Below are 26,519 nucleotides of genomic sequence, written 5' to 3' on the forward strand. Positions count from 1 at the left end.
AGCCTGCTTTCCCTTCTTGCTCTCTCTGCCTGCCTCTCTGCCTACTTGTGATCTCTGTCTGTCAAATAAATAAATAAAATCTTTTCTTTTCTTTTTTTTTTTTTTTTTAAAGAGAGATTGCTGAAGGACTAGTAGCAATGGAAGAAATGAGGACTTCAAAGCCTTGTGTTCAGAGGACTCTATGAGAGAAACATTGATGCAATTAGGCTGTGCCTTGGCTCCCTAACCTTCCAGGGGCCCTGACACAGAGACTTTGTCAGACAAGCACACAGAGGGGAAGATTTCACTTTATTGTTACATCAATCTCACAAATAAACCCAACACAGCCAGAAACACTGAGCAGGTAGAAGTGCCAATGTAGAGGACTGGCAACAGAAGGAGGAAAGAATCCAGTTCATCTCCTCCATGTTTCCAGCCTGGAAAGATATTTCTATTACACAAAAGTCAGGGCAGCTGACACAATAAGTGATCCATTCTACAGACACTTTAGCTAAGGAATAGAAAATCTTACCAGGTGGGGTCTGTGCAAGGCAAGGAAATAGAAAAGTCAGAAAACATTTTTTCCTCATATAACTCTGGCACAGATATACCAAATAACAAAAACAATATTTTTCAAACTTCCTGTATTTGTGATGGATATCTAATAAGGAATGAGAGGGGTACTAGTTCTATAGGCTTACTTCCTGCTACTGGCCATCTTCAGAACACAGTGTGGCTAGACACTTTCTTCCCCAATCCTGAGTCAGAGATGCCAGAGATAATTTTCTAGGATTCTGGGAAGAACTAACCTTACCTTTTCACCTTGCCAGCCCCTGAAAGGTAGATCAGGTACTCCCTCATGAATATCAAGGAGATATGGACTATCAGAACAATCAACTTGGCAGCATTTAAAGATTAATGAAGCTCAAGATTTCCCATAGCTGTCTTTAGACATTTTTAGGTACCTCTGTCAAGCCTGGGGTTTAAAGTACAATTATTTGTCTAGTAAATTCAAATGATCTGACTTCTGAGAGTGAGATTATGATACCATAAGCTCAGATCACCCCAACTGTTTCTATTCCAAAATTGGAAATTCAGTGACGGATTCTCAGAAGCCAAAAAGATCACTAAAGTTCATCTAATCATCCCTATGATGCCACAGAATCCTGAATTCAAAGGGCAGAATTAGTCACATCTTTCCAACACCTAAGAATTCCTGGCTGTACCTCATCTACATGGAATCCAAATAAGGATAAGCCAGGCCCAGGAACTTCCAACATGCCTTACTTGTGGCCAAGAGTCAAGGCTTGGAGTAGAATTTTCAACCTCAGGAGGAAGGGGTGAAGTATTTCAACTCAGCCTTAGGATAAGGAGCCAAATTGGTGCCATGATAGGTAAAGTAGGAGAGTGGAGAGGCCTCAGTGGAAAGGCACAGACCCCCCCTCCCACTGCCCTGCTCAGGGTGAATTTGGAGGGGGCATTGAAGACTGATAAGGTGCGATCACCCCTGCTAAAGTTTAGATATGACCTTCCCTGCTGTGGCTGTGCTTAGTTTTCCATCTTGCTTCCTCTATAAAGACTGATAAGGGGGTTTGGGGGTGACACAGGCTGCAGTATGGCTGCCTAGTTGTTCAAATGGGAGTCATTAAGTTTCTAGCCTTTAGGGAGCTTCTATAAGTCTAAAAACATTCAGAGTTCCAAAGAGTTGTTTGATAGAGGTGGGAGCTGAACACTTGACAAGATTGTTGGTGGGATCTGGCAATTCAAAATTCAAAGTGGGATCCATTAAATGCTCGGAAACTACTGCTATGAACCAAGCGCAGGCTTGGAAATCTCATAAGAAGATATTCACAGCTGATTATTTTTCTGACTTCTCCATGTACTTCTATTACCAAATTGAAGGGGAGATTTCATTACAGGTATCTGTGTGCCTAAACTGACACCCCCCCAAAAAGCTTTGAGACACTCCTGTGATCTCCAACATTTTGAGAAGGGTCGAAAGACATTGCACAGCAGGAAAAAGTTGTCCTTAACACTGTCAGCTCTTGCCCTGCCTCTTTTCTTGAAGCAGAACAAGGCAGAAGAGTTTCCAACCTTCAGCTCCCTGTCTGGAAATTTCATTCTTGACCTCCAGCCCGGAAAGCTTTCCATAGGTAGGACTTCCCACCAACTGATTCTACTCAGTACTTCCTTCTATTCTGGATCTGCTTGGATTTTTTTCATCTCCTTTCCCTATTCCTGATCTTAGCTACTTGAGTCTGTGGCAGACAAATAACAGACTGGGCAGAAATACTGACCAGATCTTGGGGGTAAAAATGTTTAATAATGATCCCCAGATTATTTACCAAAGCCTTCAATTCCATCTCATAAAGTGATTAATGTTCTTCTGGCTGTGGTTCCTTCTCCTCCCGTCCAAGAAGTTCAGGTAAGAGGTCATCCCACTCATTTTTGCACCCTCAGGTTTTAGGCACCAAAATAAGGTCCTAGATGCGACAATTTGGGGCAGAGAATTTTAGCAGACTTAGCACATGGGAGGAAGGGCTACCCAAAACCTCCTGGCATCCATCTCCAAAGCAGATCCTTCCCCTACCTTGACTTTTTAAAATCTTACCTCTTCATCCTCCTTCAAGGCCTGAACACAAAAGAAGCAGCATGGGAGAATGAACATAGCCTTGGCTTGTCAAGTCTGAGTTCTATGTTCCTCTGCCATTGACTTAGTATAACAGTTTACTTAATTCATTTGCCTCTCTGGACCTATAAATGAAAAATTGGACTAGATGATCTCTCTGGGCTCTTTCAGATAAACTTATTCTTGAGAAATCACGAATGAATTAGAAGAAATTCTAATTCTGAGACATAGGTATCCTGCACCTCTTTGAAACAGCTGGAGATAAAGGTCAGGTTCCTGTTTATTATACATTTTAACTATAGGAAAAGAAGCAAGTGTATCTATGGAGAAAGAGAACCTGGCAGCCCCTATACTAATAAAAGCAAATTCCTGAAAGAAGCAGAGAAGTAGGCCACAAGTGAGACCTGGCAGTGTCAAAAGGTCTATAAATTAAGTGACCAGAGGAGTAAAAAACAATGGCTATAACCAGATAAGATCTCTAAGCACGGACTAAAATCTAAAGAAGTCTGGGTGGGAAGGAGCCCCTGGAGCTTCTATTAGAGGAAAGGACTTGGTCCACAGCAAGTTGCTACTGCATTTGGTTCAAACCCAATTTTCTCAATCTGTCAACCTGGTATGTGTGCACACGTGCAGACATGCTGCAGTCTGTAGTTATGCTTCTGAAGTGCTGAAATGAGAAAGAAATAGAAGAAATGATACCAAATTCAAAGAAGTTAGGTTGCAGGCAAGTACAATTTTAGTTTAAAAGCTACTTATTTTCCCCACCACTCTGTGCAGTACCATCACTACTTATTCTGGAATGTGGGCTAGAGAGTTATTTAGGATGGTGAACTCTAGGGGTTGGGGATGGGTGTACTTGTGATAATATTGAAGGACAAAGGCAAGACACAATCCAATATCCTGTGTGAGAGCCCCTCCACTTAATGATAAATGGATTTTACTTGACCTGACCCATTTGGGCACTTACTTGTCTTCATTCAAGGAAACGGTCTCCACAAAAGGGATTTCTTCCTTGTCTGTCTTCCCCATGATCAGCCGGTGCTTATCCAAATTTATGATGCACTAAAAACAAGGGAGAATCACTGGTAACTGTCAGTGATCCCAAGGCCAATGGTCCATGTAAGAGGACCCCTGCTTCAGAAAGTAAGATTCAAAGGGAAAGTAGAATCAATCCTACCTTAAGGGATCGGAGAGTCTGAAGACCAAGGGACAAGTTTTTCTCACTGTCCTCTAAAAAAAAAATTAAGATCCAACTATTGCTATGCTGGGTTAGAAGTCAGCCTTATCACCGTTGGATTCCATCTCATCTTCCTTCCTTCTTTCCACTCATCCATCCATCCATCCATCCAATAAACACCTGTTAAGCATCTATTATATTAAGTAATTTTCCTAGATCATTATAGTTAAAAGGTAATAGAGCCAAGATTCAAACCTAGGTCTTTTAAACTCTAAAGGACAAAGGCCTTTAGATAAAATTCAGGAATCTTAAGTAGTCTGAAGTAGAGTACATAAGGGTAGTCAACAATTTAAGGCGAAGGAGTAAGGGGATCTAGCCCTCTACCTCCAACTAGGTCAGAGAAAGCTCTCAGGAGCCACTTTCACTGGCACACAAAAACATTTCTTGCTCCTTACATTTTTTTTTTATCCTGAATTACACACTCTTTTTTCTTAGTGATTCCAAACATTTTTAGAAGTTAATATTTACAAGCATGAGATTTTAATGAGGATTTGGTGGAAGTAGGGAGGGCGTTTACAATAGGAGTCCATAGGTCCAGTTCTCAATTCTACTCACCAACCACAGCTGCTGCACAGTCCAGACGGAGGGAGCCCAGTGTGATCACCAGGTGCTCAATCTGGCCCACTACTTTCAGATGTCGGGGTAGAGAAAGCTTCTCTCCTTCATGCTTGTGAGATCTGACATGCTCCTTGAGTCTGCACCAGAGAGGGAGATATCGGAATTCCTTTGGCAGAGGTTTCTGATGGAATTGGACAATGTATACAATACCACCCCACCCACACTGTTGGACTTTTCCAGGGATTTCCTGGGATTAATTTACCAAAAAGTGTGCTAGGCAGCCTATACTTCTTGCTTCAGAACTTTGTCCTACATATGCCAGGGGATACAAAAAACAAAAGATTCAGCTCCTATTCTCAAAAAGCTATGTCACTATCTGTACTGGTGAAAAACGACAGTTGATACACTCAGAAAATCCTATTCTGAATCTTAACATCCCCACCTATATGCAAGGCAATTTAGTTAACATGTCCTGTTACCCACTGCGGGTAAAAGATGTCAGAAAGGGCAGGAGTTTGTCCTAATTTTAGAAGATGCTTTTTGTTCAGCATCTTATTTTCTCTTTGCCTTCTCTATTTCAGTTTATCCTCCTCAGTTAGTCCTCAGATATAAAATTAGTGGAAGCTGGTACTTATCTGGTAAGTGCACTGATATTGATATTGATACCAGCAAGGAGTATCATGGGGAAGGTCTTGATTAACTTAACTTGTCTCTGCAGGGGAGGAAGGAAAGGAACAGCACCCAGGTTTCACGCAGTTATATAAGCAGATTGGAACAGCAAGCACCCAAGATATCATGGGCTGGTGGATAAAAACTTAATTATGGACTTTCTGTGCCAATACTTCTGCTTTACTCCATTTCCTCTCTTTTGGTGTTATAGCTCATCCAAAAGAAAAATAATTGCAGTTTTACAGATGGTTATTAATTCCTCTGGAACCATGGCAGACTGCTGCCTAATTATGCACCAGGACATTATTAGTCTTCCTGGAACCATCATGTTGCACTCTATCTCATCTCTTCACCACATAAAAAAGCTCAGGATTCTTCCCACAAGAGCACTTGTGTCCTGGACTTCTCCTGCAAGCCTAAATAGCAATGTACAAAACCCACAGAGCCAGCCTCAAAGAGTCACAGTGGTGGTGAGGGGTGAGGACAGGGTAGAAACAAAAGGGAACAGATCAGGTAACAGAGGTCACTAATTATAAAAATCCAGCTTTGTTCAAGTCCTACCTAAGAGTAGTATGAGCATCTTGAAAGCAGCTTAGAATGAACCATTATATCTATTACAGAGATTGTTTCAATACAGAGATTAAGCTAGGGAATGATCTGTTGTTCTTAGGGCTAGAAAAGTGGAAAAGGACATTGGGTTGATCTTTACAATTCTGGGCTAGACCTTAGGGTCCAGCTAGTACTTAGGAGGGAAGAGAAGGAAGAAGACATAAAAGAACCAACTGACTGAAAGGGAGGAAAGATATAAAATGGCTTTCTCTGACTAAAAGAGGAAGAACCCAATTCTAGCTGTTACAGAACCAAAGACATTCAATATATGAGGTATATGCCTCAAAGGCAATCCCCAGCAGGGACAGCAGTAAGACTTGCTTTTACATGTTCTTTACAGAGAGGAAAGGTTCTAAGAAACTATTAATCACACCTATGATGGTTTAGGCCCAGCAGCAATAGCAGTCCTATTCTAAGATCTGAATGACGCTTCCTCTGACAGGCAGTGTGACCTCCAGAAGAACCCTGAGTAAGCTAAGACCAACCACATCCCTGCTTTTACTCATCTGGGTTATACCAACAGGACTGCTCCTTCTAATCTGTTGTCTTTGCAGGGCATATATCAGGACCAAGGCATGGCTAACAATGAGCCAAGGATCTCACAGAGCCCAAAGGTCTTTGCTCAGAAATTAATAGGTGGGAGTTAATGGAAAATCTGATGCTTTCCTGGCTTGCTGATTTCTCCCAGGTGCCTGAGAATCCAGCTTATATCTGAACTCTGCATAGTTTTCTTGGAACCTTGGTAGAGATCCTCACTATCTCTAACTTCAAAATAGATTCAGGCAAAGAGTGCATTAGCACCTGACTCCCACCCAGCACAAGTGGTTACTTACCCCAGTCTATCTACACAGGCTGAAGAGATGAGATTATATTGACAACCTGTGTCAACCAAGGCTTTCACATCTTTTCCAGCACACTGTGAAAAAGGAACATACTGCTCAGCAGGAGCCAGAGAAGCAAAAGGGAAGGGTGTAAGCTGCAGATGTCACATGAAAGCAGGGCTGGAGGGCATCTCACAATTACCCGTTGGTAATGTCTCAGCTTTAACCACTGCTGAGTCTCCTTTTAGGAGCCTTTTCCCACTGAACCTAGAGCTGACAGAGGATCCCAAAGGACTTTCTGTATTTAATTCTATATACCAAGCAGCTCTTAATCGTGTGTGTACACGTGCATGTGTGTGTCACACATCCTTTGCAAATCTAAAGAAAGTTTGGTCCTTTTTCCCATAAAGATGCACACACATAAAAATATTCCATACACTTCCTGTAAAACTCACTCATGAATTCTGTATACTTTGGAGGAGGGGGTACCACTATGGGAATCACAATGGGCCCACAACCTACTCTCCAGAAAACACTGGAAAAACTATTCTCAGAACATTACCTGGCAAGAAACCAAAATCATGTCATCATCGTCAGACTTCTTTAATCCCTCAGACTTCGTCTGATTCAGTTTGTTGGTCTTGGAGGCCCAAGGGACACAACTACTTCGAAGTTTAGACAGGTTGGTTTCCATGAGGCGCCTCTGCAGAATGTTATGAGGTTGCTTGAGGAATAGAAAGCAGAATATTCTTAGTGACAAGTCATTTCCCCATTTTCCCATTGTCCTCCAGGTGCCACAGAAATAATAAAGAAGCCTCACATAACTGAGCTCTACCTTTGCTTCTTATTTATTTTTCCTTCAAGCAGAGACTTCATTGGTAGTTTCAGTGCAGGTACTATAAATCAGTTTGTAATAGGCCACCTTGAATGAATCAAAGAGTAAGGTGGAACACTGGAAAATGTGGCTAGAGCCAATGAATATTCTATGGTTAAAGAGAATTGAGGGACCCCTGGGATTTGGATTACTGAAGCCTGCTGTATTTCCTCCTCTTGCAAGGGCATTTCAGGAGAAAACTGAATATGTGGAATAAATGTATCCTCCCAGGTAACTTATAGAAGAGGCAGTTCACTCTCACAGGCCAAAGAAACCTACCCAGTACTGGCTATCAGAAGCTCTGCCTACTTCCATCTCAAGACTTACTTGAAGACTTGCAGTCTCTTCTTTTGGACCTAGTCTTCATATTACTTGGTGGCCTGACTCTCCTGTGGGCTGAGTAACCCATGAGGTGGTTGGGGTGGGAAGATAGGAATTCATATCCGCTGAGCAATCCTCCCAGGAGACACACTTTGGAACTTGGCAGAACCCACAGGAATAATCCTTACTAACATCTTCTGGACCTCAAGAAGTATAATGAAACTCTTGACATATTCTTGATATCCATTCTCTCTCTGTACAATGGGTCAAAAAGTGGGAGTCTAAAAGGGGCAGATACCAAGAAACAGGAGACTTAATTAGACTTTATATCTATGTCAAGATACATAATAAGATGCAGAATGAGGAATGTGAATTCAAGTCTGCTTTCTGACAGAACTAAGAGAATTCACAGAGCAGCTATATGCATGCTCTGCTCTTTCTACCCAAAGTGGCCTCTAGAAAATATAAGTTACTTCATGATAAGGACTTATTTGACCTGAGGAATATCTATACACAAGCATCTGATTCTCAGTTTGCAATAATATTTAAAATCTCTCAAAGGAAAGATTCCAAATTTCTATGTAACACATACCAGATACCTCTCAATTTTAGGGGGAAGAAAATCACTCTTAGAAGCTCAGAGCCTAGAATTTTCCCAGGAAAGGGGGCAGAACTGGATAAGGTCTCCATTATCTACCACCTTACAATTTCTGAGGAAGAATGGAGTCAGAGCCATGACTCACTGTAACCCTGGTGAGGCGAAGAAATGGATTCCCAAAATACACAGATTCTTGGCAAAACAGATTCTAAATTAGTATCCTTGGGAAAAGGAGAGAGAGAGGCACTTAAGAGAAAATGAGAGCTTCTTAACTTGATAAGGAGCTAGAAGAAGTGCTAACTCTGTCAGATTTCTTTGGAGAATGATTTGCTCCTCAAAAGAAACAAATTCTTCATTCTTATCTCTCTCACTAATAAGGCTGGATTCCTAGCTCAAGTCATATTAAAGCAGGGTGTTTGCTTCTGTCAAGTCCACGCTCAGCAGAAACAACTGAATTTGTACAACCGTAAGCTGAACTTGTAGAACTGAAGATTAGAAAGGACTTCAAAGGCCAATAAATGAAAGCCCTCACTGAAAATTTGGGGCTTCCCTTCCACATCAGTCTTGCTGAACACAGCTTTACTTCTCTACTCCTAATCTTCCAAAGGAGTCTAATCATCATTGGACAGATGAGGCAAATGAGGAAAAATCTGAAATTATTTTCCTTGAAGTCATCTGTCTTCTAAATTTTCCTCCTTCCTCCTCAGGTTATAAAAGATACTCAAAGTTCTCATATACTGGGGAGAAAACACATAACCTCAGACTCCGCCTCCTCAGCTCCTCTAATTACACCCTTGTCTTAAATGGTCATCTTTTAAAGAAGCCAAACATTTCCTGATATCCTTCACTGAAATTACTTCTGATCCCACAACATCAATAAAAATCTCCTAATTTCCAGATCTGGTAGATATTTTTCAGTCTTCATTTTCCTTAACTTCTCTAAGGCATTTGACCCTGATGACAACTCCTGCATTTGTTCTTTTCTTTAGTAATAAAAAAAGTATCAAAAATAATATGTTCAGCGAAAAAAATTCAAGATTCACTGAAGTATATAAAATCAAAAGGGAAGGCCTCCCAACCTCTCAACCTTTTCTCGGTCCCACTCCCTACAAATAACCACCCTTAAATTTAGAAGTATGGGGCACCTGTCTGCCTTCAGCACAGATCATGATCTCTGGGTACTGGGATTGAGGCCTGTGGGTTCACTGCTCAGTTGGGACCCTGTTTCTCCCTCTCACATTCCTCCTGCTTGTGTTCCCTCTCTCCCTGTCTGTCTCTCTCTCTCTGTCAAATAAATACATTAAGTAAATAAATGAATAAATAAATAAAAATTTAGAAGTATATCCTTCCAAAACTTTTTGTACATTTACAAATATATACAAAATAGGATTATACTATAACACTGTTCTAAAATTTTCTATTTTAGTTTAATATATGAAAGACATTTTTTCTATGTCAGTACATATAATTCTCCTTGTTCATTTTCATAACTAAAAGTATTGATAGTACAGGAGTTGAAAATTCACAGCTGATAAACCCATATGAAAATCAGGAATATTTTTCTGTGGTCATTTTATTATGCTGACATGTGTAACTGCACATTTACCTCTGCCCCCAACCAAAATTTCACTAAAATCAAAATCAAGGAGTAAGAAAGGCCTAAACATACAAGAGCAAAAAGAAAAAAAAGAAAGAAAACAAAAACAAAAGGGAGAAACAAAAACAGCCAAAATTTCGGAATCTGAGAAGCAAAAAGGAAAGTGAAAACTGATCTAAGAGTAAAGAAAGGTAAGTGCTTCACACCATTCTACTTCACACAATGCTAGAGTGGCGAAGATTGCCAGTTGTTTGCCAAAATCTGTGTTCTCCTATTCTTACTGTATAAATATCTAGATTTTGTTTTCCAGCCTTCTTTGCAGTTAGGCATGGCCAGAAGACTGAGTTCTAGCAAAGAGAATGTGAGGCGAAGTGACATATACCACTTCTAGACTTGACCCATAAAAATGTTCTGTGAACACTCCTCCATTCTTTTCCTCTTCTGACTGGTTAGAATGAGATGACCCTAGGGGTAACCTCCTTGGAGGTCACATGTTGGAGACAGAAGAGCCACTGTCGGCCTAGGTTCCTAAGTGACTACATGGAAAAGGGCTCTCTTGCTGACCTATTAGTACTGTTACTTAAGAAAAATGAACTATCATGTTTGAGCTATTATATATTTTGGGGTTTAGCTGTAAAAGCGGTTTTCCTATTTAAACTAAAACTCTGAAAAGGCTGAGGAGTTAGGGTTATTAGAACTTCTACTGTTAGAGGGTGGGAAATAGATCAGTATAAAGTCTGCATAAAATTCCTACTTGACCCAGACAACCAGGAAGTACGCCAAAAGTTTATTCTTTTTGAAATAGTAACTCAGAAAACTCTAGTTGGTTAATAGTTTGTCTAAGCTTAGCAATTATGTACTGTCAGATTTCTAGAACGCTAAGGGTGAGGATAGAGTGCTATACTAAGCTAGAGCTGAAGGATATGGGTTTAAGGATTGAAAAAATCCTTCATATAATCCTTTCATATAATGAAAGAAAAAAGATCCACAATAATATCTCACATCACTATGAATTTTTGAAATATTATGAGTGACACAGATTCCAAAAGATTCTAAGGAAAAAAAGATGATCCAAATACAAAATATTAGGAAACAGAGTGGCATAGGACAATTCAACGGTATTAATGAAATCTAGAAGACAATGGAATACTACTTTTTTAAAAATCTGACAGAACATAATTTCTTAACCTAGCCAAACTATAGATCAAGACTCAGGAAAATTAATTCCCAATCATTCTCAAGAAGCTACTGAAAGAAATGAGGGGAACCAATGAACAAAAAAAAAATCATAGGGTTCAAGAATAAAGGACCCAACAGAAAAGAGAAGCACAGGACATTCTGAGAATGGCCCTGAAGGAAAAATCTAGGATATAGGATGTGTAGCAGGCCTTGAGAGCAACCAGTACGAAATGAAAATTGGAGGATGGAGGGCTCAAGGAAGGATGTCTCCAAGAAAAAAGAGACGGATCTGCTACATCATCTACAGTTTTAAGGTTCCTGGAGATTTAAATTTTACATAGAAAATAACTAGGCAATTATTAATTTTTAGAAAAAGAAATACTTGCATGGGAAAGGAAATATATAGTACATCATTTGAGCCAGCTGTGAATAATATGAATATAGTCATAATAACATAAGCAGTAAATGCTGATTGGACCCCAAACAGCTATTTAACAGAATATCGGTATAATAGAAGAGAGGACATGATAAAGAGGTTAAGAGAATTAAACCCTTACCTATTATAATAGAAAATCAATAGATAATGGTAAAATGAATAGGTCAAGAAATAGTAGTACCACCATTTACCTAGATGTATGGAGATACCTAGCACAAGGAACAGTCAAAATTTTTTTAAAGTTTTAAATTATAGACATACTTTTTTTTAAAAAAAAAAAGATTTTATTTATTTATTTGACAGACAGAGATCACAAGTAGGCAGAGAGGCAGGCAGAGAGAGAGAGAGGAGGAAGCAGCCTCCCCACCGAGCAAAGAGCCCCATGCGGGGCTCAATTCCAAGACCCTGGGACCATGACCTGAGCTGAAGGCAGAGGCCTTAACCCACTGAGCCACCCACACACCCCTAGACATACGTTTTTTATAAAAATAACTATTAAGTGAAAAAATACATCCCACATCTTAGGAAAGTGTTCAGTCACAAGAAAAACGAACTTACAATGACTTAAATGGAGGTGTATTTTTTCTCACATAACAAGAAGTCTGGAGGTAGGCAAATGTTAGCAATAATTCAGCAGTTTAACAGTTTCAGGGCTACTGTCTCTGTACTCTTGGATATCCCCTCATGATCATATGACGGGTGCCCCAGCTCCAGGTATTACATCCACATGTAGGAGGAAGGAGGAAGGGACTACATGCCATCTATCCCTTTTATCAAGAGAGCAAAAGCTTTCTCAGAAATCCCCTCAATATTTTCCCTAAATCTTTCTTGGTCAGAATTCTCATGGCCAGTCTTAACTAAAAGGGGGTTGGGAGAGAATCCAGCTTTTCTAATCTCTATAGAGGAATCAGGCAGATAGAAAAGGTCTGAGAATGGGCTATGATTTAGCTATCCCAGTTATCAGCCAAATCATGCAAAGACCAAAGTGTGTGTGTGTGTGTGTGTGTGTGTACATACAATGTAACTTAGGCAGGTATAATGCCAGCTCACCCTTATAACCACCTTGGCACATATTTTCTTTCATCTGCCTTACTTTGTGCATTTTATTTTATTTTCAAGTATTTATCTTCTAGTTACTTAACACATACAGTAAAATTGGTTTCAGGTGTAGAATTTCATGATTCATCACTCACATATAAAACACCCAGTGTTCATTGCAATATGTATCTTCCTTAATACCCATCACCAATTCAGCCCACTACTTTCTGCATTTTAAGACAGCACATTATTGGGCCATCTGGGTGGCTCAGTGGGTTAAGCCTCTGCCTTCGGTTCAGGTCATGATCTCAGGGTGCTGGGATTGAGCCCCGCATCAGGCTCTCTGCTGAGCAGGGAGCCTGCTTCCACCTCTCTCTCTGCCTACTTGTGATCTCTGTCTGTCAAATAAATAAATAAAATCTTTTTAAAAATACAGCACATTCTTTGCAGACATTTGAGTTTGTGGTACAAATACACCTCAATTTAATTACTTAAAATTTTTTTTAAGATTTATTTATTTGACAGACAGAGATCACAAGCAGGCAGAGAGGCAGGAAGAGAGAGAGAGGAGGAAACAGGCTCCCTGCTAAGCAGAAAGCCCGATGCGGGGCTCGATCCCAGGACCCTGGGATAATGACCTGGCCCGAAGGGAGAGGCTTTAACCCACTGAGCCACCCAGACGCCCCTAATTACTCAACTATTAATGGACATTTAGATTGTTTCCACATGTCTATCACTAGAAACAATACTATAGTAAAACTCAACATTCCATTTTATTGACACTCTCCTCACTGGCTTCTAAAAATCACCTTTCTGTCTATTCTCCATCTCTTTTACCAGTTCCTCTGCCTCTGCTCATTTCTTAAATCATCACTCTGTCTCTGGTCCTTTTCTCATTGTACATATCCTTTCAAGGCAACCTTACCTACTTTCATTGCATATGAAATGATGATTTTATGATGATGATTATCTCATGCCCAGACCTCACTTTTGAGTTTCAGATGCACAGATCGAACTGCCACTTTGAATTTTCCACTTAGACATTCCATGTACTTTCAAACTTAACTTGTCCCACTGATCTTTGCCACAAAACCTGCACTTTCTCCCTTATTCCCAATCTTGGTGAATGAAACTCTGCCTCTTTAACACCTTTTATTTCTCTATCCATTTCTACCATTACTGCTAATTCAAGCAATCTTCTAAAAAATTACTTTCATGGTCTCCTTACCCTACAGTTGTTCTCTTGTCAGCTATATTGAACACAAAATCTTCAATTTAACATTTAAGATCTTCCACTAACTTGCCACTCATCTTCCTTCCCAACTTACCTCTATTTTTCCATGAAATCTTTCTACTTTTTTTTTTTTTTTTTTTTTTTTAGGATTTTATTTATTTGACAGGGAGAGGGCGAGCACAAGCAGGGTGAAAGGCAGAGGCAGAACCAGGCTCCCTGGTGAGCAGGGAGCCTGAAGACTTTCTACTTTCAGAAAAATGACCAGTTGTCACATACTACCCTGGGCAAATCGCTAATCTTGCTAGGCATTACTTTTCTCAGGCCTTGCTTTCTTCATCAGTAATTAAGTTTGAACTCCAAAGTCCTGTTCACTTCTAACACTCTGGATTATTCCCTTTCCACCAACTTGTAAAATGGCACCACCATACACCCAACCATTCTTTTCTTTTCTTTTTTTTAAATTAAGATCCTATTTGTCAGAGAGAGAGAGCAAGCACAAGCAGGGGGAGCAGCATCCCAGGGAGAGGATTGGCATCCCAACACCCATCCATTCTTGATTCTTTTCTTTCCCTAACACTCCCTCCCAAAGTACTATTGTTGCTTCCTCTAAAACATATCTAGAATTGATCTACTTCTCCCCATCTTTACCTCAAGTCTGATCAAAGCCACCATCATCTTTTTTCTTGCATACTTACAGAAAAGTTTCAAAGTTTGTTAGATCTTAAAAATGCAATGTATGGATACCTGGGCGGCACAGTTGGTTAAGTGTCTGTCTTCTGCTCAGGTCATGAACCCAGGGTGCCAGGATTGTGCCCCGCAGGTCAAGGAGCTTGTTTCTCCCTTTCCTGCCCCCTACTTGTGCTCTCTCTCAAATAAATGAGTAAAATCTTTTAAAAAAATGCAATGTAACTTTAGTTGTCCTCATCCTCTAAGTTTTATTTTAAATAATGCAATTTAAAAAAAAAATTGAGGTACTGGGGCGCCTGGGTGGTTCAGTGTCTAAAAGCCTCTGCCTTCGGCTCAGGTCATGATCCCAGGGTCCTGGGATTGAGCTTCGCATCAGGCTCTCTGCTCTACAGGGAGCCTGCTTCCCACCCCTCTCTCTGCCTGCCTCTCTGCCTACTTGTGATCTCTGTCTGTCAAATAAATAAACAAAATCTTAAAAAATTGTTTGAGGTGTAATTACATTATACATATATTATATTAGTTACAGGTATATGACATAATGATTTCATGTTTATATATACTGTAAAATGTTTACCACAATAAGTCTAGTTAATATCCATAACCACATATAGTTACAATCTTTTTCTTTTCTTATAATGAGGACTTTTAGATCTACCCTCTTACCAAATTTCAAATATGCTGTACACTATAACTACAGTCATCATGCTGTGCATGATAGCCCCATGGCTTATCTTTTTTATAACTAGAAGTTTTTACAATTTGACCACCTTCATCCATTTCACCCACATGCCCTCCAGCAACCACCAATCTATTCTCTGTATCTATGAGCTTGGTTGTTGTTTTGTTTTTCAGATTCCACATATAAATGAGATCATACGGTATTTGTCTTTCTCTGTCTGACCTATTTCACTTAGCATAATGTCCTCATGGGCATCCATGTTGTCAAAAGTGGCAAGATTTGATTTTTTTTTTTAAAGATTTTATTTATTTGACAGAGAGAGAGAGAGGGCAGTAGGCTCCCTGCTGAGCAGAGAGCCTAATGCGGGGCTCGATCCCAGGATCCTGAGATCACGACCCAAGCCGAAGGCATCAGCTTAACCCACTGAGCCACCCAGGCACCCCAAGATTTGATTCATGGCTAAATATTTTATACAACACACACAGACACAGACACACAGACACACACACACACCCCACATTTTCTTTGTCCATTCATCCACAGATGGATACCTAGGTTGCCTCCATATATATATTTCTTGACTCATCATTTCTTATCTGAACTGCAAAAAACTCCTAACTCGTTTTCTTCCTCTTTTCACTCTTCTTCCAACTCATTCTCTACATAGCAACCAGGGTGAGTTTTTTTTTTTTTTTTAAATATTTTATTTATTTATTTGACAGAGAGAAATCACAAGTAGATGGAGAGGCAGGCAGAGAGAGAGAGAGAGAGAGAGGGAAGCGGGCTCTCTGCTCAGCAGGGAGCCCGATACGGGACTCGATCCCAGGACCCTGAGATCATGACCTGAGCCGAAGGCAGCGGCTTAACCCACTGAGCCACTCAGGCGCCCAACCAGGGTGAGTTTTTAAAAATATAAGTTAGAGGGGCGCCTGGGTGGCTCAGTGGGTTAAGCCGCTGCCTTCGGCTCAGGTCATGATCTCAGGGTCCTGGGATCGAGTCCCGCATCGGGCTCTGTGCTCAGCAGGGAGCCTGCTTCCTCCTCTCTCTCTCTCTGCCTGCTTCTCTGCCTACTTGTGATCTCTCTCTGTCGAATAAATAAATAAAATCTTTAAAAAAAAATATATATATATATATATATATGTTAGATAATACATTCCCTTACTCAAAACTCCTCAATGGCCACTTACTGTTCTTTGAACAAAATTCAAACTTCTTACCATGGTCCATATGGTTCTGCATCATCTGATCCCTGTCCATTTCTCCAGCCTCTATCTATATACCATATACTTGCCACACTCCCTTTGTTCATCCACACCTCCTTGCTCAAAAACTTTCTCATTCCAGTGCTTTTGCACTTGCTATTCCCTCTGAAATGTTCTCCCACTAACACTTCAAATAGTTAGCTTGCTCTCATCAGCTCAAATGTCACTTCATCAAAGATATCCTTCTTGCCTATACTATTTAAAGTGGGTACCCCACCACTTTAGTTATTAACATATCCCACTGTTTCTTTTGTAATGATTATAAATTATTTTGCTTATTTACCTGTTTACTATTTTACTCCCCCACTAGATTGTTAATTCCACAAGGGCAGGGACCTTAACTGTCTTGATCACATCTGTATCCTTAGCTCTTGATACAGTACCGAACAAACAAATCTCTACTCTTTACTTCTTCAAAAACCCTTTATTGATTAACATCATCTAGTTCTTTTTTTCAGAATCCCTATACTTACTCATTATACAATTTGTACTACCTACTTTCCCACACCTTGACTATTGCTTTGTAAATTTACTTAAGTAGTTTATGTTTATTGAAATATCAGCTTTCTAAGAACTGTCTTCTATTTTCCTGATGTCCTTCAAAATACACATTAGTAATTAGCTAGAAGGGTACTATAGGTATTCTGGTAACCTTTTGGACATAATTCGCAAGTCATCCTCCTGACATGGATCTTGCTTTATGCTTTACCTCAACAAGGTAACTACTAACCCAAGCAGTTCCTGGTTCTCTACTGTTCCTGAAATGTGGCTGCTAAACTTTAACCAGGGCTTAGGCATCTAAACTTTAGCAGTAAGCACAAATGTGCCGCCTTCGTTATCATCAGGAGTTTCTGAAGGAAATGGGCTCTGTGGGCAGTACTGTATTCTGGGTAGAAAGAGCTGAGGTTCCTCAATCTGGCACCCAATATGCTTAAATATCTCTACTAATCAGGCTGTAGCGTGGGAAGAAAAGTGAGGTGAGAGGAAGTAGATTATACTGCAAGAATGCCACAAAATCATGATTTGAGCAAGAACTTCTAAGGCCGCTTTCTCAATCCCTTTACCTATCTGCACTGAACCCAGATAGAATCAAACAAATGGAGTTTTGTGATCCACAGAATAGACCAGACTGGAAAACAGGGGAAATGACACAAGTCTACCTTCTTTGTAGCATTTACTCCCAGAGGAGAAACCCAACCTTTCTACCCACCAATAGAACCACAGCTAGAACTACTTAGAACTAGGGGTTAGCAAATATGGTCCACCAGCCAAAGCCAGCTTGATGCCCATTTTTATAAATAAAGGTTTACTGAAGAAAAACCAACCCCACTCATTTACTGTCTATGGCTGCTTTTGCACTATGATAGCAGAGCTGAGTAGTTGAAACAGAGACAGTTTGCACTGAAAAGCTGAAAATAGTCACTCTCTGGTCCTTTACAGAAAAAGTTTGCCAACCCTTGCTTAGAGTAGTGTTTAAATATGTGCTTTACAGAATTAGACCTATAAATACAGAGAACAAATTGATGGTTGCCAGAGGGGATGGGGTGGGAGGGGTGAGCAAAATGGGTGAAGAAGTGAGAGATATGGCCTTCCAGTTGTGGAATGAATTATGTCATGGGAAGAAAAGGCAAAAAAAAAATGATATTGTAATAGCGTTGTATAGTGAGAGATGGTAGCTACACTTGTGGTGAGCAAAGCATAACCTATAGAGAAGCTGAATCACTATGTTGTACATCTGATACCAATGTAAAAATAGTGTCATCTATTTTCAAATAAAAAATTAAAATTAAATAAAAAAAAATAAAAAATAAACTGTTGAGAGAAAACTCCACCAACCTCAAAATCTATACCTGCTAAATTATCCTTCAAAAGTGAAGAAATAAAGGCTGTCTCAGAAAAACAAAAATTGAAGAAATTTGTTGCTAGTGATTTGCCTTCCAAGAAATATTAGAGAAGAAAATGATATAAGTCAGAAAACTGAATCTCAATAAAGACAGCAAGACCACTGTAAAATCAATAAGTGAAGCTAAAATAAAGCCTTCCTTCTTATTATTCTTTTTTTTTTTAAGATTTTATTTATTTATTTTACAGAGAGAGATCACAGTAGGAGAGAGGAAGGGAAGAGATCACAGAGAGAGGAAGGGAAGCAGGCCCCCTGCTGAGCAGAGAGCCCGATGTGGGACTCGATCCCAGGACCCTGAGATCATGACCTGAGCCGAAGGCAGCGGCTTAACCCACTGAGCCACCCAGGCGCCCCCCTTCTTATTATTCTTAATTAATGTAACAGATAACAGTGTTTTCAAAATATTAACAGCAATAATATATTTGATTACATATGGATCTACTCATCTTAGTGATGCTCAAGACAAGCTTCATATGTAAGTTCCCTTTGCTTATTAAACTTGTCAACTATCAATAAATTGAAATAAATTAAGAAAAATAACAAAATAAAATACATGCTTTAGAGTCAGACAAAGTTGAGTTCAAGTCAGTAAAAACTTTGTAGGGTATCTATAAGGATTAAATGAGATATCCATATGGAGTACTTAACACTGTGTCAGGTACACAGTAAGCACTCAAATGTTGCTAAGTATATGTCTCTGTGTGCGTATGTGTATTTAAAACTCTGACAGTCACCCTAAAATTGAAACTGATTACCATTCACCTTTTTTTTTTTCTTAAAAGGACATGAAATCATCCTATTCCATTTTAGTCCTTATTTAAAGTTTGTAGATAAACCTGTATTCCTAGCTGACTCTCATTTCAAGTCTAATATATATGTCTATCAGGTCTTAGAAATCTAAAAGAGGCACAGTATCTGTGCCTTCTCTTCTTCTCTCATACAACATGTGACCCATTCTACCCCCTGGAAACACAGACAGGTTTTCTCTGGGTTTACAGTTGCTCAAAAACACGTGAGGCTGTATCTAAAGCAGGCTGTCATACTGCGCTAGACCTTCTGTGTGACCCACAGATATGTTATTTCAAAGAGAAGGGCCTTATTCCTGATTGTTTTCTGCTTTGTGGATTGGTCTGAGACAGTGGTTTCTCAGGTGCCCATGGTGGACTGCATTTTTGTTAGGAAGTGTTCACACATAGGCAGGGATTGAACCAGATAAACTGTTAAGTTCTTACTCTGAGGTTCTACAGGGCACACTCTTGCAATAGCCTCCTCTCTGTAACATCTCATAGTTGGCTGACTCACCATGAAATGATGAACCTGTAATCAAATGCTGATCTCCATCACTATTGTACCATTGGGTTAGAGTAATCACTTATTTCTCTGAGCTCCTCTAATGCTTATTGACTGTAAGACCTGGCAACTAGCATAAACTTCCTGGTGGTATTATCTATTTTCTTGTGGACCAGTCTACTCAACAGCTACACTGGCTTAAGAGATACTCCAAACTCAACTCATTCAAAAATCAAATTCCTGATTCTTATTCCTTATCCCTAATCTGCTCTTCCTGTAGTCTTACCCATTTCAGTAAATGGCAACTTTATTGTTCCAATTGTTAGATCAAAAACCTTAAGGTCATTTCTGATTACTCTTTCTTTTTTTTTTTTTTTTTAAGATTTTATTTGACAGACAGAGACAAGTAGACAGAGAGGCAGGCAGAGAGAGAGGGAAGCAGGCTCCCTGCTGAGCAGAGAGCCCGATGCGGGGCTCGATCCCAGGACCCTGGGATCATGACCCGAGTCGAAGGCAGAGACTCAACCCACTGAGCCACCCAGGTACCCCCTGATTACTCTTTCTTTCAGATCCTTAATCTAATCTGTCAACTAAACTTATCAGCCTACCTTCAAAATATATCCAGGGCTTTTCCCATCCCTTTCACCACCATCATACTGCTCTGAGCCACCTTCACCTGTCAACTGGATTACCATATAACAGCCTCCTAACCAGTCTCCTTGCTTCTACTCTTGCCCCTCTTCAGCCTAATCCACACAGTAGTCTGAATAATCTTTTTATAAAATAGGTCATGTCATGTTACCCCTCTGCACAAAGTCTTCTATTGGTTTCCCAAAATGGATTAAAAGCCAATATCTATATAATGACCTATAAAGCCCTGAGTGGTCTGGCCTCCCACTACTCCTCTGATATTATCTCTTATCACCCTCCATTTGCTCACTCTGCCCTGGCCACAGTGACCTTACAGTTTTTCAATCACATCAGTTCACTGACACTTCAGGCCCCTGCGCTTTCTGTTCCTTCTGTCTAAAACATTCTTTCCCAAGATATTTTGCTCTCTGACTTCCTTCAGTATCTCCTAAAATGTAATCTTATCAGAGAAGCCTTCCCTGACTACATTTATGAAGTAAGTTTGCACTCCACCTTACTCTGGCATTGTACTCTCTATTCTCCTTATCCTGGTTCATCTTCTCCACAGCACTTATTGCTACTTGTTATATTACATATTTACTTGTTTTTATTTTCTGCCTTCTCCTCTCACAACAATACAAGTTCCATTAGGACAGAAACTCCACTTTGGTTCACTATTGTATCTTTTTTCTTTTTTAGGATTTTATTTATTTATTTGACAGAGAGAGAGAGAACACAAGTAGGCAGAGTGGCAGGGAGAGGGAGAAGCAGCCTCTCCGTCAAGCAGTGAGTCCGACAGAGGGCTCGATCCCAGGACCCCAGGATCATGACCTGAGCAGAAGACAGATGCTTAACTGACTGAACCATCCAGGTGCCCCATGTTCACGATCATATCTTTAATGCTTACAGTACTGACCAACATGTAATAAGCATTCAATAAATATTTGTGAAATAAATGAATGAATCTATCCTGTCCTTCCCCCTAATCTATATAAACTTCTCATAGAAAGAAACTTTACTATCTTCTTTGTGGTCTGAGCACCTAGCACTGTATCCTGAACACAGTTAAGTTTTCAAATAATGTTTCCTATAATTAGGACACAATCATGGCTCTGGAAATCTTCAGTTTGCACCAGATCCTGGTATTATATTGGTATTTCATACTCCTCTTCTAAAGCTCCAAAGTTCTCTGATTCAAAACCTGTGGTATTATAGATGACTTGTGGCATTCTGATCAGGTAGATCAGATACTCAGAGTACAGAGCTAGTTATTTCATGGTCAGTTTGCTTTGCTGTGTTCCATAATCCTTGCTCTAGCATCCATTCCTAATTCTAGTGAGTATTCTAAAGCATTTGGCGATAAGCACAATCAATCATAGATAGGAAAGAAAAATGCTCTCTCTATTCCTGGACAACTAAGGATGTGGCCTGATGGTCAGTAATATTATCATACAGGGAAAACATCATGAGAGGACTGGTTTGTTTTTTGTTTTGCTTTTTGTTTTTGGGGGGACAGGACTATTTTTTTTGCATTTTTTTTACACATACAAATATTTATTATTATGAGCTTATTTTAAAAGTATCGTCTGCTACTATTGAGAGATACAACTACAATAAAAAAACAAAACAAAAAACCCCACTATATTTTTCAGCAAAAATATTCTGGACTTGGTTCATTCTCAAAAAGTCTAAAATAACTTAGTCTCATAGTGAAGTAATGTTATGTTATTTGTGTATAAGTACTATTTACTTTTTTTTTAATTTTTAAAAATTTTTTATAAACATACAATGTATTATTATCTCCAGGGGTATAGGTCTATGAATCACCAGGTTTACACACTTCACAGCACTCACCATAGCACATGCCCTCCCCAATGTCCATAACCCCACCCCCCTCTCCGGAGCCCCCTCCCAGCAGCAACCCTCAGTTTGTTTTGTGAGATTAAGAGTCACTTATGTTTTGTCTTCCTCCGATTCCATCTTGTTTCATTAATTCTTTTCCTACCCCCCTGCATCTCCACTTCCTCATATCAGGGAGATCATAGGATAGTTGTCTTTCTCGATTAACTTATTTCACTAAGCATAATACCCTCTAGTACCACAGGACTATTTTTTTTAATATCAAAAATACCATTTTTCATTTTCGTAAAACTTTTTCAGTAATACTGTTTGATATTTATTAGGTAGAGCTGAAACCAAGAAGTGAGGCTCTCATGTTGCTGGTGGAATATAAATTGACCAATTCTATAGGAAAGCAGTTTGGCAATGTTTCCAAAGTGATGAGACTGTTTTTAAAAATCAAAATCCCGGGCGCCTGGGTGGCTCAGTGGGTTAAGCCGCTGCCTTCGGCTCAGGTCATGATCTCAGGGTCCTGGGATCAAGTCCTGCATTGGGCTTTCTGCTCAGCGGGGAGCCTGCTTCCTCCTCTCTCTCTCTCTGCCTACTTGTAATCTCTCTCTGTCAAATAAATAAATAAATAAAATCTAAAAAAAAAAATCAAAATCCCTACCTCAATGAAAAGAACATTTATGAAACTGATAGCTAAGACAAAAGAAATTACAAGAACCAAAACTCCAAGAGTGGAGATTTTTTCCCCCAGCTTCATCAACTTTTAAAAAAAATAATAAATCACATAAAATATTACTCATATCTCTGAATTTGGTTCTTAATCTAATACAGAAAAAAAGCCATCACAAAATGGAAGGATAAGCAAAGTAAGATAATCAGACATAAGAAATAGGATTAATATCCACACTAGACTTTGTAGTAGCCAACTACACACAAACAGGAATAGGACAAATGTACTCCCCTGGGGCCAACAGAAGACCACATCTGATTGCCTATGGGTGCTTTCTGCTAATCCAAACAAAAAGTTGGAGGCTGGTATCAAATAGTGAATGTTACAGAAACAGCATGGTAAAGGTAGATAATTCATAAAACCCAGGAGTATAATTCTAATATAGGTCACTAGTGTGAGGAAAACAACCCAGTCTTCTCCACTGGCACAAACCCCAGAGTCAATTAAAACTAATTTGTCCTCTATTTCTGTACCATCAGCAACAATGAATACCTAATTTGTCCTTTCACCCTATCTCCCTCTGGTGCCATCCGTTCCTTTTTCCCTCTTCCGTTAGTTTGCACTACAGACGTATTCGATCAGTTTTGGCACCCTCAGAATTTCACTTCGGTAAGAGGAAATTGAGTCAACATTGGTCTGTATTACCAGATGTATCCATGAAGTAAAGTGACCTGGTCCTTATAAGGTTATTTCTTAGATTGTACTGAGGCAGCAACATCAGTTCTAAGAGAGCTTAATCATGTCACCACACCTCAGTACTCACACCTTTCCTTTCCCTACCTCAATCTGCCTTGGTTTCTGTGACCTGTTCTAGCTCTTCTGTGCAATAATTTGCACATTAAGGGTGTGAGAACAGTGAGAAAGGGATATCAAGTCCATGGCAATGGTGGGGATGGAGGTGGGGAGGGAAAGTGTGAACCCCAATTCAGCGTCTCACAGTAAACCGCTGTGCGTCAGACCTATGGCAATAACTTGCTTAAGGATGCTTCCTCATTCCAGCCTACTGCCTGTTTTATATTATCAGCTCCTGTGTGGCTCAACTGACACAGACTGGAGTCAGAAGAGCATATGGAACTCTTCCTACACAGGATGAAGTAATATAAGGAATGCTAAGCAGAAGGATAGAGTGGTAATTCCTCAGGGCCAGGGAACTCTGAAAGCCCAAGACAACCAAACGTCAACCATTTCTTAAATCCAGTCTATGGGGAAGAAAAACGTTCCACACTTTACTTCTTTTCCTAAATACTCCCTCTTTATTCATTCCCAAGGCTTCTAGGAACTAGATTATTTTGGTCTGAAGATAGGAAGACTTAGATCTGGTTTGCTAAATGAAACGAGACTACTTTAAATTGAAAGAAGGGAAAAAAGAGAGTTCTCTTTTCTAGGAATGTATTTCAGTCACTCACCACTCTGAGTTAGCATAAATTAGATTGACTATCCTGTGGCTTTAGCAGGAAAACTACCTCTGGGGGGAGCGGGGGAAGTGGGAACAGAGCAAAATAACTGGGTAGCCAACCCCTGCCCAAAAATAACTAAAATTGGGTGCCTGGGTGGCTCAGTAGATTAAGTAGCTGCTTTGGGCTCGGGTCAGGATCCCAGGGTCCTCAGATTGAGTCCTGCATCTGTCTCCTTGCTCAGCAGGGAGCCTGCTTCTCTCTCTCCCTCTGCCTGCTGCTCCCCCTGCTTGTGCTCGCTCTCTCTTTCTTAAATAAATAAATAAAATCTTATAAAAACTAAACAAAACAAAAATAACTAAATTATTTTTTTATCAAAATGGGGGAGGGCAAATCTAATATTAGTATCTGTCATTAGAGATATTTTTTTTAAAAAGGAAGTAGATTCAGAAGTTCTTCATCATCATCTGGGGTTTTAAATGGCAATTTCAGTGAACCAGGTGACACCATTCCTCCTTCCCTGCCAAATTAAATATTCCAAAATCTCAAAAAATACTGAAAAAATTGTACAGAGCGCCTACCTCATTTGAACGACATTTAACTAATGCTTCACAAGTTATTGCCCAGATGCAAAAAGTGACTGTGAAATTCGAGAAAACTACAAGACTCCAGATAGGGGCACCTGGGTGGCTCAGGTGGTTAATCAGCTGTCTCTTAATTTCAGCTCAGGTCATGATCTCGGGGTCCTGGAATGGAGCCTGTGTTGGGCTCCATAATTAGCAGGGAATCCTCTCTTTCTGTCTCTCTCTGTCCTTCCTCCCTGCTCTTGTGAGCTCTCTTTCTCTCATATAAATAAATCTTTAAAAAAGGAAAAGAGGGGTGCCTGGGTGGCTCAGTGGGTTAAAGCCTCTGCCATCAGCTCAGGTCATGATCCCAGGTCCTAGGATCAAGCCCAGCTCAGGTCATGATCCCAGGTCATAGGATCAAGCCCCGAGTCAGGCTCTCTGCTCAGCGGGGAGCCTGCCTCTCTGCCTACTTGTGATCTCTGTCAGTTAATAAATAAAATCTTAAAAAAAAAAAAAAAAGGAAAAGAAAAGAAAACTTCTGATAAAACCACAAAACTAAACATATATTTGCCCCAGTACCACTACGGTGACTGAAGGATGAGTCAAATATGGTTCTTCAGTGACCCTGGACCACCCACCCTCCCCTGTAGAGGACAACATGGTCTTTGAACCCAGACCTCCAGTCCTAGAGTTCCTCCTTCTTAGGGCAAAGAAAGACCCTGCCAGAAAAAAAGCTTGCACCAGCTCCAGCTCCAGACGTTAACTGGTCAGTGAGATGGAGCAGCTGGTTTCCTTTATTCACTCTTTGTGGGTAGGGGAAGAGATGAGATTGCCGAAGAGATGTTTGGGGTTCAAGAAACCTCCTTCACATTCGACCCCTTTTTCCCCCACTCCCACCCCAGGATGGAAGGTTAAGGCAGATAAGCCCAAAATCAAACGGAAAAATTGATTTTGCATAGGGAGAAAAGGATTTAACAAAATCATCTGGGTATGGTGACTGCCAAGAGACCACCCCCTCTCCCCATTCCCACTTCTATCTCTCCTTCCCAAACCCATTAGGAATCACCTCTGTCTGGGTCACTGGACCAAGCAGCCCGGCCAAGCGAGGCTCAATCAGGAAATCAGATTCGGTACTACGAGTAAAAATAACGGGAAAGAAAGGCGACTACAGGGCCAGACGGCAGGGCAGGGTCTCCTACTCGAGAGGAGAGAAGCACGAAGGGAAGAGGCAGAGCGGAAGGCAGCGCAAGCTGGTAAAGCTACGACGGAATCCCGAGGGAAAGCGAAGCAGGGAGATGCTGGATGGAGAGGAATTCGGAACAGCAATAGCAACAGAGAGGACAGCGCCAGGAGGGGGCGGGAGCGGGGGCCTGGCCGGTGACTCAGTGAAAGCGGCCAAGGGCGGGCCCCGGGAGAGGCATAGCGCGAAGGTGACCGGCCGCCGCGCGCGGGCATCCCGAGGCGGGCACGGCCGCGGGGGCTCACCGTGTCCTTGGACGAGCCCAGCTTCTTGAGACCGTCCAAGGGCAGCAGGTCGGCGGAGTCCTTATGAATGAACTGCACGGCCTGTTTCATCCGGCGCTGCTGCCGCAGCGACGCCGCCTCCCGCTTGTCCGTCTCCTTGCGGCCGCCCTCGCTGAGGAGCCCTGAGTAAAACATCGCTGAGGCGCCCGCGGCCCAGCGTCCCCGGTTGCTCCGCGCTCACCCGCTACCCTCAGCCTCGAGCTCCTCCAGCGCCGCGAGAGCCGCGC

General features: G+C 40.7%; 1 protein-coding gene across 1 annotated transcript; it reads right to left on the reverse strand.

Annotated features, from left to right (window-relative positions):
• Positions 1–269: 269 nt before the first annotated feature.
• Positions 270–26,518, reverse strand: NRIP3 (nuclear receptor interacting protein 3). Its single transcript, XM_059135602.1, has 7 exons — positions 26,254–26,518; positions 7,065–7,226; positions 6,515–6,597; positions 4,401–4,540; positions 3,786–3,838; positions 3,576–3,670; positions 270–3,275 (listed from the first exon to the last, which is right to left on the reverse strand). The coding sequence occupies exons 1-7, from the start codon at positions 26,425–26,427 to the stop codon at positions 3,260–3,262; spliced, it is 723 nt and encodes a 240-aa protein (XP_058991585.1). The 5' UTR covers positions 26,428–26,518; the 3' UTR covers positions 270–3,259.
• Between the last annotated feature and the right edge of the window lies 1 nt (position 26,519).

Source organism: Mustela lutreola, chromosome 1, assembly GCF_030435805.1.
Source record: "Mustela lutreola isolate mMusLut2 chromosome 1, mMusLut2.pri, whole genome shotgun sequence".
Classification (NCBI taxonomy): Eukaryota; Metazoa; Chordata; class Mammalia; order Carnivora; family Mustelidae; genus Mustela; species Mustela lutreola.